The 15,021-nt window shown below is 37.0% G+C and overlaps 1 protein-coding gene across 16 annotated transcripts in view; it reads left to right on the top strand.

The window, feature by feature from the left end:
- Positions 1 to 15,021, top strand: part of NRXN1 (neurexin 1) — a 667,911-nt gene that overhangs the window by 448,059 nt on the left and 204,831 nt on the right. For 15 of the 16 annotated variants that reach the window (XM_066316362.1, XM_066316361.1, XM_066316355.1 and 12 more), the window contains one exon: positions 11,457 to 11,638. In XM_066316362.1, coding sequence (XP_066172459.1) covers positions 11,457 to 11,638 — 182 coding nt within the window. Of the gene's footprint in view, positions 1 to 11,388; positions 11,639 to 15,021 lie in introns of those variants that run through there. The other variant, XM_066316370.1, reaches the window with a different exon arrangement.

The raw sequence follows: 15,021 nt of genomic DNA, 5'->3' as shown, positions 1-15,021 counted from the left end.
TGAGGTATTTATGATTTACTCCACAGAATCAAAATAAAGTTCATAAAGAGTTTGTCACAGAGCCTCAGGTAGTTAGTTATCCACTTGCTGCTGAGAAAAGATAACTGACAGGAAGAAATACACAGAATTTTTAGAGAGAGACAGACATTTGTATGTAAGGGACTGTGTTACTAGAAACATTTGTCTTTTCATACTGTTAGAATTTTGAACAGTTTTTTATGCTATGTATTAGTACTTGCAAATTGCTTGCCAATTTAATATCAGCAGCATCTAAACAGTAAGTAATTGCTTATGATAATGAGCGCAAACTAATTTACTGAAATATGTTAATATTCACAATGCATTTTAGAACAGCAGGGTATTCCAAAAATACTACTCTGTTGTTTAATTGCAGTGTTTAGGTTGCATTGTTATTACAAATGCTGGCAGTATCATCACAAAGCCAGCCTCTCATTGAATAGCCTCTTTACAGAGACTCCAGCATGTGAGTAGGTAGTGTCCTTTGAGAACTAAACAGGATATGAACAAAACCTTCTGGATTTAAATAATGATTCCTAATTTCTGATTGATGCTCGTTATGTGAATATGCAGAGAGCCTTCTTATGCCGTTTAAAATTTAACTTAACAGATTTAAAGTCAAATAGCATTCAATTCCTATCTTAATATTTGTGTGTCTTCAATAGAATCAACATTTGTGTGAGATGAAGAAACATACCTAACAATATATCCTATGTTACAGAAATGTTGTAAGAAAGTACTGTAGCTCAGAAGTCCTCAAAACTTCCAAGTTGGTGAGCTGCAGTTTATTCTGCAGGACCGGTGTTTAGTGTATCTGAAATGTTGTTTTTTCCTACTTTTCTTGGGAAATGTTCTGTTTTACTTTGGGGTGGGTTTTTTGAGCAAACTTACAAGAATGTTTATTGAAAAATGGGTTATCCCTGAGCACTTTTCTTCACAGAATTTTTTTCCACGTGTGTTGCTCTTACTTACAGTTTTGGAGGATTCTTGTCATCTTTGTGTATGCTATTATTAAAGTACTGTATTAAAGTAAGGCTTTCCAAACTATCAAATACGGATCTTCACTTCAGGATATTAAAAGCAATCGTAATTTTCTCCAGGCAGTGCCTTGGAAGTGAGTGGCCTACACAAAATCACTGCACTAATTACGCTGGGTTAGTCTTCAGAGGGTGATTAACTGCTCACCGTTCTTGCATACACAAGTGAACTAATTTATAGCTGATAGCACTGGTGTATGGAGTGTCAGAGCCAACACAAGTTAGTCCCTGGTGAGATGATTGAACAGTTTGGAGCCCAAAACTCTTTTGTCAAGTTCTCTCCAAACATTGTTGTGGAATCCAGTGGTTAAACCACACTCTCTGATTATTTAACTATGCAACCCAGTGAAAAGCATTAAGATGCATATTTTTCACTGCAGCTCTTTATCCTCTGAATCTGGTGGAGAATTGTTGCTTACAAACAACACCATAAGTACTTTGCAAAGAAGAATGACAGCAATTATCATAATGACAAAGCACGTAGCATTTCTGTGCCAGGCCGCAATTGAAAATCTGTTGTGTGAAAGAACAGAAAGAAATGGGAAGGAAGTGAATTGGCCCAACCTGGCTGGCCTCTGTTTGCTCTTATTATAATGGTCTAATAACCTTAAAGATTCAAGTGCAATACAGCTGTGTCTGTGTACCCCTATTTGTTTGTTTGTTTCATGCACAGGGTTGATAATGTAAGTTAACACTGATGTTCCAAAGTCAATCCTTGGATATCGCTTTTAGCTGCTTGCTGGTTCTTATTTTCAGGCTTCTTTGAGACAGCCAAGCAGACACTTTTGTATCATGTTCCTCTTTTACCTGATACTTTTTGGAGGTTTGAGTGCCTGTAATGCTGAAGACTAGCTTTGGCTTTAAAACTTAGTTTATATGTAAACTGAAATATCCTGGAATTTTGTTCATGCATGTAATTAGGGAGATGGTACAATGCCACAAGACTTCAGTCATTATGCAACTTGCTCATCAGTCCTTCCCCTTGCCAGGTTTCCTTCTGAGATGCCTCTGAACAGCTGTTTCAGGGGTGGATTCATGTGCTTCAGGGAGGATTGGTGGTTTTCCAAATATTTCATCTCTTGTATTTCATTTGATTTCATTTTTGTTACAAGAAGAATGGTTGCTATTTCTGCATTTCAGGATGTAACATCCCTAAGAAACTGTGCTCTTTCTATTTTTCTTCAGCTATAGTCCCTGTCTGTCTACTCAAAAACATTCAGAAATGCTGCCAGAAGAATATTTGTCTGCTAAATATTAGTAATTGAGTAATTAGTAGGGGAACATGTATGCTACAGAACTTCTTACTACTCTTCACTACCTTTGCAAACAAGCAAAATTAAACTTCATTGTGCATCACCCATAATACAGTTATCTGTTCTCAGCAGAGGCTCCCTCTCAGCAAACCCTATAATTTGTGTTGTTGCCAGTACCACCTTTCTGCTGCAAGCAACAACAACATCTTATCTTAGTCCAGCATCTGGCATCCTTGGGCGTGGATCATTTTTCAGTGACTTTAGCAGGCTTGCGGTTAGCAGTGCTTTCATTTTCAGCATGCTATACCTTTCTTCCAAGAGAAGTTTTGGCTACTTTTGAAAGCTCTCTAAGGATTTTTCAAGATTAAATTATGAGATGCACAGTTTAACAAGGAACATAATATGAACGCCACTTAAAAATAACTAAGTTAATGCAAGACTGGGTAGCTGGAATATTGTATTAGTAAGAAAGCCAATAAGAAATAAAGACTTTAGCCTAGAAGCATGCTAGGCGTTTCCAGCCAAGCTCCTGTCCATTCTAACACTATTAAATTACTTAAGGCCAACTATTTCAAATGTTTCGATCCCCATTTAAAGAACAGAGGGGCTATTTTTAAAGATTGCCAGAAATGCAGCAACACTTCTGAGAATCAGGATACTGCCAGAGGTGCTTGAATAAAAAAATAACTTCAGGCACTAACATTTTGCATGAAATAATGACTTACAAGTAATTATTATTTCTCTGAGAAGAACTTTGCCTTTTGATGGACCTATACAGAGAAAATTTAATTCTGTTTTTTCTCTTAACCGATTTTTGCCATATGTGCACATCTATGCAAAGCTGCTTTTGTGAGAGATGCTCAGGTCCTAGTTTCTGTCTTCAACTTACTGGCTTCCAAGCTGAGTCAGCAAGCTTGGGAACTCTAACAGCTCAAATTACTTGGCTTAGGGAAATTTTAACTTTTGCCAGGTATCTGTTAGTTTGTAAAGTCCCTGGACTAGAACCACTGAATGATTTCACATAGGGCACCAACAGATGGTGACAACATTTGGTGTTATCAACCTGCATAGTATTTGAGCTAATGTCCTAGTTCCTGCATCCTGTTACAAATCCCTTTTACTAACCAGCCCCTTCACTGTGTTCACTTTGGATTTGGAACAACTAATAAGCCATAAGAAGCTAATCAGTGTATGTGCAGTTAATTTATTTTAATGGGACTGATTGTAGCTGTGGTTAAATTGAAGTTTAGGCCTTGACAATTTCTGATGTCAAGAATGTGGAGACTGGAATAGTCCTATTGTCTTTGAGAGTACTTGACTATACTGATTTCAGTCTGACAGTGGTGTTGAGGAGTACATTTAGTGCAGGTAGTTCTGTGTAGCTGCAGGCTGGGCTATGAGAGCCAGCAACCAGACCCTGAGCCTAAATGGGCTTGGGGACCTGTGGCCCAACCAGGGGACAGGACACTCAGGGACAGCAGGAGCCAGCCACATAGAGTTTGGTGCACTTGGATTGTGAGGTTATAAAAGCTCAAGATCCCTCTTTGAAGGCACCAGTTTGAGCTATTATTTTACCTTGTTATTCCATTATTCTGTTGTTTAGCTACTGCACTATGACTAAACTGTTTTAAGGCTCTGGGAGTCTGGGACTTTATGGGAAGCCCAGTGTGGAGCTGGTAAGGAGATTTGGTGGGCTTGTGTGAGTTGGGGCTGTAGCTGGGAAGGGTCTCTGGTGCCATCTCAGGTGGTGTGAGGGTGACTCCAGAGTGGCTCCTGGATGGTCAGGCAGGGAAGTTTCCTTAACAGTGCCTTTACATTTTATCTGTTTGGAAATATTTTTCAATTAATTGTCTTCCATATGTGTTTTTCAACCACACAATTTTCACTTTTGTAGACAAGATTCAAGAAATTTATCTTTAATTATATGTTGACAAGGTTGGAGGAGAAATCAAACCTTCCTTTATTTATAGATGCTTGGCTTTAATTTCTATCTGACTTTTTGGCAAGCTTTAAGAATCAGATGTGTTGTAATTGTTGTTACCTTTAATAGCATTATAATGGATTAAAATGTTTCATGTTGAGTGCAATATGACATTTAAAGCACACTTTAATTTCCAAAATACATCATTTTCTATCCATCTATATTGCATAAAGATCCAAGGGCCTAATGGGGAATTACTTACCTTACATTTCATACAGCAATGTTTCAAATTAATTTTAAACAGCATTCATACTGGAAAAAAAGATAGGTAATAGGCAGCCTATAAATTTTTTAAACTGAGAGAAGAACAACAGTTTTATTTTATCACTCTGTGTCAGATTCATGTTAGACTATATCCTTTCATAAAATAAATAGTGATTTTTTTTTGAGTGAATGCATTTATGGGCTCAACAAACCACAGAACTTTTTTCCTGTGAATGTTTCAAAGCTAATAAAAATAATTTTACAGAATCAGTGCCATAATACTATTAAGTTCATTGGCATTCAGTTAACTCATGTTTTGGTAATAAGTCAGATGAACAGATTGGTTCATCAACAGATTGAACTCTTCATTTCTATTCTCCTAGGAGTCCTTTCAGCTAGCTCTTGCTTAGCTAAGGTCCTTCTCAAAATTATATTAATTTTAAACACAATTGGAGGCTCTTAGTTCAATGTCCCTACTCAAACTGAGTAGCACTTTACTCCAGATAAGTGATCTAATCTAAATCAATGGGGTCATTTGAGGTGTAAGATGCTACTTGATTTAGAATATTAAAATCACTCTAGTTGGAAAATCCCTTAAATTCTTTGAAACTTTTATTATAACTATGCCACTTATGATGCTAAGAATGATGCTGACTTGCAATACTGATGCTAAGCTGTGTTGGAGTTGTTCTTTATAGATATACATGTTTGTCAAGCCATTGTTACTCACAAGTTTTAGTTGTTTGTCACTTACTGATCCTATTTATCAATAGAGCTTGATAGTAACTGGGGAATTCAAATAGCAAAAAACTTTTGGAACAGGAATAGAGTATTTTTTCATCCACTTTATTATTACATGGAAGGTAAAACCTAAACAACTGTCCAAATACCAATGCCATAGACTGGAAGAAAGGAGAAGCAGAGAAAGGAGTGGTTTTCTTACAGTTTTTTTCTGTGGTCTGAGGAAAAAAAAATCCTTTGCTTCTGTGTTAGTACCCTGAATCTTCAACAAATGCCATTGGAAAGGACAAGATGCTCAGTGTGACTTGGGATTGTGTTGGTTCTATAATCACTTAGACCTTTATCTGGAGGCAGCTTTTGGGTATAGCTGATTATAATAAACCACACACCACCGGTTTATAGATCTCTCTGAAAAATTGGATGCAAGGTGATGAAAAGTCCTGTAGGCTCTGATAAAGCAGATCAGGATCAGATTAGTGCTTTGGGAAGAGGAGCTCTATAATGCAATGTAAAGTTGTGCTTCAATTAGTAGTAGTAGTAGATACTGCTTTGCTGGTTCATTTAAAATTATTGCTCCAGCTGATTGAGTTGGTTGAGGTGTTGAAATGATGTGGCTTCAGACTCTCTTACAGAAACATTTTAGTTTAGAGTTCAGCTGTGGTATAGTGATATGTGGGTCCCATAAAAGACTGACAGGAGGCTGATAGACATTTTCAATCTGCTTTATTTTCCTCAACATCTTTACCTGAAGAGAGATGATACCATTAATGATAATATTAATAAAAAAACCTAGCAATGATCTTTGTCGATGCTGCTTTGGTCAGTGAGTTTTCTTACAGTTACTCTGGCAGAAGGGAAGATCAATGAATGAAATATTGGGATTTCTAAGGAGTTGTGCTGTGAAGTTTGTGACCTTACAGGTGACAAATGTTAAGACTGTTTATAACAGTCCTAGTTTGGGCATGCAGTCAGATGGGTACAAGGACCTAACTAGAAATTGTTTGGAGTAGCAACCACCTCCCAGGAAAACTTTGGACCTTTATCAAGGTTTCCCAAGTTTGGTCAAAGGAACACCATAAATATTATCCTAATCCCTATTATCCACCAATCTCAGAAAATAAGAGATCCATTCCTACCCTTGTGGCTCAAGCTCTTTGGAGAGCTGCAGGCAATAATCCCTTTGAACATTTTCTCTTTCCCCATGCAATACACCTCTTCTGCTATTAAATAACCTGAAGCTGCTCTTGCAGGAGAGCAGTTACAATCTATATTCAGGCTTCTGCCCAGATTTGTGGGAGAGAGTGTATCAGAAATTCTTCAAGAATACTTCTTTCAGCAGCTCTTTCCATCTCCTCGTCTCCTTCCCATGGTTAACCCTAATGGCCATACCCTCCTCACCTCAGCCCTGTGGCACACCATCTCTCTTCTGTGTAAATAATTAATAACATATCAAAGTCTAGGAAGAAGCAATACAGAAGGGTTGTATTTTAATCCACCAAGCAGATTATTTTGGAACACTCTCCTCTCCCTCTCTTCCCCTGGCATATCATGTTTCTGGCTTGAAGCATTCTTTCCATTACTTACCTTAGAAAGTCTGTACAAATATGTACAGAAATTTTGTGTATTTTTCTGAACTTCAGCTTGAGCAGACTGAAAACACATAGAGGAATATGTAAAAATGTGTAATTATGGATATTTATATGCTCCTCAGAACATAGAAATATAATTAATCCCTTCATATAGATGTTTGGACAGTTGTGTGTGTATATATATATATGTATATATGTGTGTATATATATATATATAATGTTTTCATATTGTAAATTCGTCATTCTTGGTCATTAATAGTAGCCTGCCTGAGCCATAGTCTCACTAGATTCAGCAGGTTTATCAATGCAAGTAATTACTTACAGATGGGAATAAGAGGGTTCACATTGTAGCCCAGAATGAAGTACTGATAAGATACAGAAAGAAGAAAATTACACGATTGGGTAATTCCTTGTTACTTGCAGTCTTTACCTTCATATTTTTAATAATGGCTAAAAATTGCTTTTCTATTAATGAAAGTGCAGCTAATAGTTTTCATTACTGAACTTCACAGGCTTCAGTCTTCAGTTTTTCAGTCACAGAGTGTGCTGGAATCATAGTTTGTGAGGGTCCAGAGCTCAATCAAGCCACTGCACTCACTTCATCGAAACCTGAAACCTGGCGTGAATGTTGAAAAAGAAACATTATGCTACTTACATTATGTGGGATAAATGGAATTATTTACATTATCCTTCAGTGCAACATAGCTCAAATTCAAAATCAGAATGAACATGAGGAAGGCACAAAGCTGTTGATTTGAGCAAACTATTAAGCTACATCAAATGTGACTTCAGAGCAATAAATATTGAAAAGCTTTGCAGTCATAAACAATAATAAATACAATGAATGGGTTATAAACAAAATATTTATCTGCTCAATACTGTAGAGGTAAGCAGATGTCCTTGAGTTGCTGCCAGACTGTGCTGAAATGAATGCACTGTTTCATAAAGAAGAATTTTGCAAACAAGTAGGACTTCAGAGACCCAGGCCATTAAAAAACATTACTGTATTTTGACCACTGGCGTTTTGTTACAATGGGAACCATGCTTTCATGGGTAAGAATTTCAAAGAGCTGTGTGGATATTTTTCCTAAACATTGTGTGGATGCATGGAAGCATAAAGAATTATGCAGTAAATTCTGTGGCTGAGAGATAGAACTGTTACAGAGTTGCCTGCTTACAAGTACTGTGCTGATGGCATTGCTATTTTTGACATTACAATCCCTCTGCTTTCAATTCTCTGAAGATGATAAACCCCAAACAACACAGTGCCACAAGCTAAGGGAGATGGCTGAGGTTTCGTGACAGTGTCCTGAAAGAGCGGCAGAGACATTATGAGGTTTGTCAGAGAGCATAAAAGCCTTTGTGAAGCAAATGAATTAGGCTTCCTCTGTTGTTTCTTACCATATCCAAAACTGATAGTAAGGAGGGTTGTTTCCAACAACTGCTCAGTTTCTAGCTTTTAATAGTTAATGGGAGGTCGAGCTATAAGCTGAGATCAATCCCAGAGTAATAAATTTTACATTATTATATTTGTCTTTCTTGAAATATAAACACCAGAGGATCTATTCCCAAATGGCTTCCGACCTATTTTTTTCATAATTAATACAGGAAATTCGAAGAACGTGACTCCCCGTACAGCTCAGACCGAGGCAGATCTGTATTCATCAGCGTGGATTAATTAGTCTTTTACCAGACACACAGTTACTTCGAAGAGCTACAAAATGGGCAGTTATAAACGAGAGAAAGCTTTCTCATAAAAACCCATAAGCCGCATGTTCTTGTGGAAAAGGGGTACTTTTTTAACTTTGATGTTTATTCTATGTAGTTTAAGATTTACAGCTAGATTTATCCAGCTCCACTGACATTGACCTTGCCTTCAATGCAGCAGCAGTATGGAATGAATGGCTCTTCCCTGGTTGATTTGAAGGGCAGTATTTAACAAAAAAGATTCACTCTGAATAAGAACAGCAGAGCCTCTCATTGTTTAGATCTGAGGACTTACTTCTGGGTTATTGTATTCAGTATGACTCCACCATGCTTGGCAGGCTTTTTCCTTGTCTTCTATATTGGATAAACACATCTGTTACAGACAAGAAAAGGAGAATTATGCACTGCCACTTAAATCTTAGGGATGATTCTAACAGCTCCATCTGTGACACTGAGGTGTAAGGAGTTGTTTTTTCTTAGCCTTCTCATTTTTGTTGCTTATAAGAACCTCATTCATGACCTGACACAATGTTTTATGAAGCCAACAGAAATGCTGTCACAGATTTTAATGAGCTTTGAATCAGGCCCTCAGTTTTTCATCAACACAGAACAAATCCTTTCACTCCAGACACCACAGGGACATAAACTCCATGAAGGTCCCAACTCATCAGCTGGAGATTTGAAGTCAACAGTAACAGCAAAGAGCAGAACTTGGGGGCCATCAGCAGTGACATTAGCTGTCTAATGTGTCTTTGTTTCAGGATGTATTGCAACTGAAGATTAATGACACACAGCAGATTATTGTACATTTCAGACCACTGCCCAGGAGGAAAGCAAGGGTGGGAGAGCAGGAGGAGAAGGGTTTTGTCACACACATTCCTAAACCAGACACCTTTTGCCCACATCCATTACCAATCCCTGGCACTGCACCAATCTTCGCTACTCTTGCAAAACTCTGTATAATAAAGATAAAACCTAATTTCACCTAAAGTGTAAGTGAAATCTTAAATAGCATACCTGGTATTATCTTTGTTTTTGCTGAAGAAGTTCTCAAACTCTCATGAAATACATGCTGGTTTGTATTTTGGCATCACTAGAAAAACCAGCAGATCTATTTGAAGCACAGTGAAACTATCCCACAATTGTATTAATATAAAATGATATTTGTGGTATGCACAGTACATAAGTTATTACAGGTTGATGGCACTGGAAAAAGGCCCTAATTAATAGGCATGTAATTCCATAAAGAAAAAGTGATGTTAGAAATAATTACATGGGATCTTTTAAAAAAGACCAAGTGTCTTTTTTTGCATTACAACTAATGCAAAGCAGTCTTGCTCAGCAGTAGAGTAAGATTTTGGGACATCTGGGAGTTGAACAAGTTGTGTAACTGTACAGTCGTTCTTGACTTTGGCTTTAAAAGTTCACGTGTTCAAGGGATTTTAGATCCCTTTATATGCTAACAGCATTTTTGGTCGACCTTGACAAAGAGTAAGAAAATGGCAAATATGTTGTTTTGCACTGTCTCCTTACATGGACTTGGAAAGTATGGAGTTGAGAGCATGGGGTGAAATAAACTGAATTACTTCTTATAGAATCATGGAATGGTTTGGCTTGGAAGGGACATTAAATATTATCGAGTTCCACCCCCCTGCCATGGGCAAGGATGTTACCCACTAGTTCAGGTTGCTCAAGGCCCCACCAGCCTGACCTTCCAGGGATGGGGTCTCCACAACTTCTCTTGACAACCTGTTCTCATGCCTCGTTACATTCGGAGTAAAGAATTTCTTCTTAGTATCTAATTTAATCTTTTCTCTTTTAGTTTAAAAATATTCCAACTTGTCCTATCATTAGCTAATTAATAAAATAGATAAAATATAATAAAAATAGGTAAAATGCAATAAAATTGAGAGTAGCCACACTTTGAGATGGTTTAGGACAGATAGTAAAACTAGACTTCTATATTTACAGTACATTAACCTATCTCCCTAAGCTTTGACCTATCCTCATAGAAAAGTAGACAGCTTGTAGTGACTTTTCCAATGAAAGATCAAATGCATGCACGATTTTCCTGCTCTATGCTGTTGCTGTTGTTAAGATAAGAGTTTTAAATGGAAATGTCCGGATCTGCTGCTATTTTAATTCTGAGGAAATATGCCGGTGATGAAGCTAAGCACCTGAGTGCTAAGTGGTTTTGGATTACAACACTTGTTTCAAACAGACTATAGATTTTGTAAGTGCATCCTGAATATAATGTGTAAAGATTTCCACTTTTAAAAGATGTACATTGAGCATTATGCAAATAAGCCATTGCTAACTCAGATGCTAGACTAATCTCTTTGTCCTGACGTGACAAGTATGTTTCCACTTGTTATCCCCATCTGTCACAAGATGATAAACCTCAGATCTGTAAAAGTCTTATCTGAATGTATTTGTTAACATCTTGCTCTGCTGGCCACCATCATGTATCATTTTCATTGTGTAAATAAGTAGCTGCATTTTTTTTTGTCAGCCATGAGGCAACTGTAATTACTTGATTTCTCCACATAGGTCCAGTTGAGGAAAGCATTTGGTTTAACTCATCCCTGTTCTACACATCACAGAAATATGTTCATCGTGTATAAGCTTAAAGAGTTCTTCCAAACAGATATGCATTTCTGAATCAGAGTTCTGGTATTTCAAGTCATTTCCTTTGCAATTAAGTTATATTCAGTGCTGATTGCACAATATAAAATCCACTAATATTTCACTTGCTGCATAATTTTTAGAGATAAAGACCTCTTCACATTGAAATGCAGCCTTATGAATCCATTTACTATGTGAGAACCTGATTTTTGTAGGGCATATGATTTCCACGTGGTTTTGCACAGGTGCAATGGGCTAAATATGTTTATTTCTTTTTTTTTTCTTTTTTTCTTTTTGACAGCGGGGACAACGTATATCTTTAGTAAAGGTGGTGGACAAATCACTTACACGTGGCCTCCCAACGACCGGCCGAGCACTCGAGCAGACAGACTGGCAATAGGGTTTAGCACTGTGCAAAAAGAGGCTGTGCTGGTGCGAGTGGACAGTTCTACTGGCCTTGGAGATTATTTAGAGCTGCATATCGTAAGTATCAGCACCCAAAGGTGTGAGATTTCTCCTTTTCTTGGTTATTCTTGCATTTGTGGGGTTTAAATTTATTTTATCTGAATGTAATTATAGCAGTTAATGAACTTTGTGGGGTCAATAGTGAACTAAATGGTACTGGTTTATTGCATATGGTGTTGTACGGGGTCACAGACATAGTCAAAATGCCTTTTATTTGCTACAGTACTACTTTTCATGGCTTTTCAATTAAATCATATTGGGATACCTGTACAGATAGAGCAGTTTGTTGCAGTGTAATTACATGGAACAGAATTTAGCAGTTTCAGAGGAAGGTATGTTTATCCTGCGGGATTTAATCTGGAATCTAATGGTGGAATTGCAGTGTATCACAGCTGACTGTGCTTATTGTTAATATTAGAATTTGTCCTCTGATTTCACCATTCTTTTGTGGTGGTAAATCTTAAGCAGAAAGAAAGACTGTCAGGCTAGGAAGTCTTAAAAAGTAATTTCAGTTGCCTTAAAGCAAGGAACTAGTAATCAAAATTGAAAGCATATGGCGTTTTATGGCATCATAAATAAATGATCAATTGAGAAAAACATAACTAGAGCAGTATAAAATTTTGTTGTTTAGATTAGTCTGAACTTTGTTAATGTGTTAGTTTGATTTTTATTTGAGAATGACTCTACTTTCAGGAACAGTTGAGTTTCTTTTGAATGAAATTACTTATTGATCTATAACCTATTACACTTTTACCCTCAGAAAACATTCAGCAGTAATAATTTTAAAAATTAGATGAGATTATGGTATTCAATCTTCACAGACTCCTTTTTTCTGCAAAGGCTCTCTTACATTGTGCACAATGGTGATTTTTTTATTTATTTACTGGCTTGAGTAAATAAATAAAGAAAGAAAACCCTAAATAAAATTCAGAGGTTGTCTATACCCTTATCTTACATTGAATCACATGGACAAGATAGTTGGCTGGTATTCTGTATTCTTAGTTTAAAAATGTGAACCAAGCAACTTCTCCCAGGTGCCAGAAAAAGTGAGAGCCTGCATATTTCAAGGCAAGTATTGTGTTGCTAGATAGAATTTAAATATTTGCTTTGCAAACACCGGGTGCCTTGTTATAATTTACCTCTTTATTTGCGGTCTCAGAGCAAGCCCACCCTCTGTGGTCAACAGAGTTATTACTTTCTTACAGTTTTTTCTTGTTCATTAGCATACAAAGGAATGTTTTCCTTGCAATTTTGCTATACCTGAAGTCTATCAAAACTATAATATTTGTTTGCTCTTCCATCTAGCCATGATATTTCTATTTTAAAGCAAACATTATATTCCTTAATGATGAATTTGAGATAAAAAAATATTGCTTGCTCATAAATGTTTGTGGTTTTTCATATTATTTTTTTCTTTCTCAAATAACTTTCCTATACCCATGCTGTAGGAAAAGATGATAAAAGAATAATTGAGAGTTTTCTATGGTCAGAAACACTACCAGCTTAATAGGGAAAATGATACATTATACTTTAGTGGTTCTTTGAAATTTCTGTGAAGCAGCAAAGCCTTTTATCATTGAGGTGAGGTGATATTGGCCTCCCCCTGCTGCCATTGCAAGGGACTTTGGGAATCTCCCTGAAGCCTGCTCTGCTTCAGAGCAAATGGTAACTGTGTGAAATTTCACTAGAATGAGGTTTGACCTGAAAGCAGCTTCAATGTAGTCTGTCCCAAGAGTGGAGACCCTGAGGAATTGACCTGAAATCCTAAGACATTTGGCAAGGATTTCTATAAGGGTTATCAGTGATAGATACAGCTTGGAAAATTACTGGGATATCATTTCCTGGAATCTAATTCAAATAAGGATAGTATTCAAAGGGAAGTTGAAAGGCAGTATTTTCAAAAGCACTTGTGACACCAAAGGCCATATATTTCAATAAAGTCAGTTGAACAGCAGATACTTCTGAGAATTTCACCTGGCATCCATTTTAGTTCAGAAAGATATTGTGAGATATCACAGTTACAAAAATGAAGAGAACAGAGAAACAGAGAGGTCTACGTTATATTTGTGTTATATTTGTGTTATATTTGAAAAATAGTTAATAGTTAATTCCATATTGGCAGCTACTGGGTTAAACCAGCTGTAATAAAAACAGTGAGAGGGGTTTGTCATTCAAGACCTCCTTTTTCACCAATGTTGAGATGCCATCCAGAGTGTCTTCTCTACTAAACAACCAGAAACATGCTATGGATAATGGAAGGGAATAAAACTAGAAGGAGGGAAGTGTTTAATTCTGCATGTTCTTTTGCATGTAGCCACTCACCTGTTTGTGCCATGAATATGCATGAGCAAAAAGTGCCTGTGTACCTTGAGATGCACTGTGCATGGATAACTCAGCTGCTTGTGGTGGCAAAAAGAGTTGCAGTGGAACTATTGCTCTAAAAAAATTTAGATTATAGCCCTCAGTAGCATGTTTGTGCTTGAGAGCTTTGAGGTAGCTTGCTCTTAACCTTCTTCATTCTAGAAATGGAAGAGGAAATTACAGGTTATATTATGGTACTTCAGTGTGTGCTTGCCCTCTTTATTATTCTGTTTACTTAAAGACAATGTAAACCTAATAATGAAATCAAGCTTGTAACAAATTCTGAGTTTAAAAATTGCTGCTTGATCATCTGAATCACAGCTTTGGTGTTAGGTTAGGAACATATTTAGTTACAGTAATCATTTAGCCTCTCCAAATAACCATTGTTATGAGAAATATTTTTAAAAATGTGTAGTCTGCATTGCTACCAGGCACTTAACAGTTCCAGTGCAAATATTTCAAATTCCAAGATAGATTATTTTAAAACTCTGCCTGTGCTGTAGCAGAATAAATATAAAGAACTGTTTGTGTGCATGATATATATGCAACACAGTACTTCAGGAAAGGTATTTAAAATGTTTTAGTCATCCAGAGCTGCAGCAATTAGCTTTCATTTCAATCACTTGACTTCTCATATGGAAGTGGTCTCCTGTGCTGTCTCTGCTGGGAGATATAGTTCAAGAGGAAATAGATATGGTACCTGAAAGTCTACTGCCAGTTCCTCTCTTGTTGATGGATAAATGAAGGACAGATAGCTCTGATAATTACTGCAAGCTTCCTTTTCTTCCTCTCTTCATGACATGGTCTGCATCCCTCTCCATGTCACATGGAAAAAGGCAGCAGTTTTTCATGCAGGGTTTGATTAATTAACGTGTGCACTCCTGTCCTTAACTTTCTGTCTGACTTCTAGTGCCCTTAGGTAATTCTGTCAGTGACTCCTGTTCCTACCTCCACTGTTCTTCTCTTCTCACCGTTATCCCAAGTCATTAGAAAGCAAAGTGTACAAATATATGAATGTCATTGTCTTCCACAGGCACTGT

The sequence above is a fragment of the Sylvia atricapilla genome, chromosome 3 (assembly GCF_009819655.1).
Source record: "Sylvia atricapilla isolate bSylAtr1 chromosome 3, bSylAtr1.pri, whole genome shotgun sequence".
In the NCBI taxonomy this organism is placed as follows: Eukaryota; Metazoa; Chordata; class Aves; order Passeriformes; family Sylviidae; genus Sylvia; species Sylvia atricapilla.
This window is presented reverse-complemented; position numbering and strand designations above follow the sequence as displayed.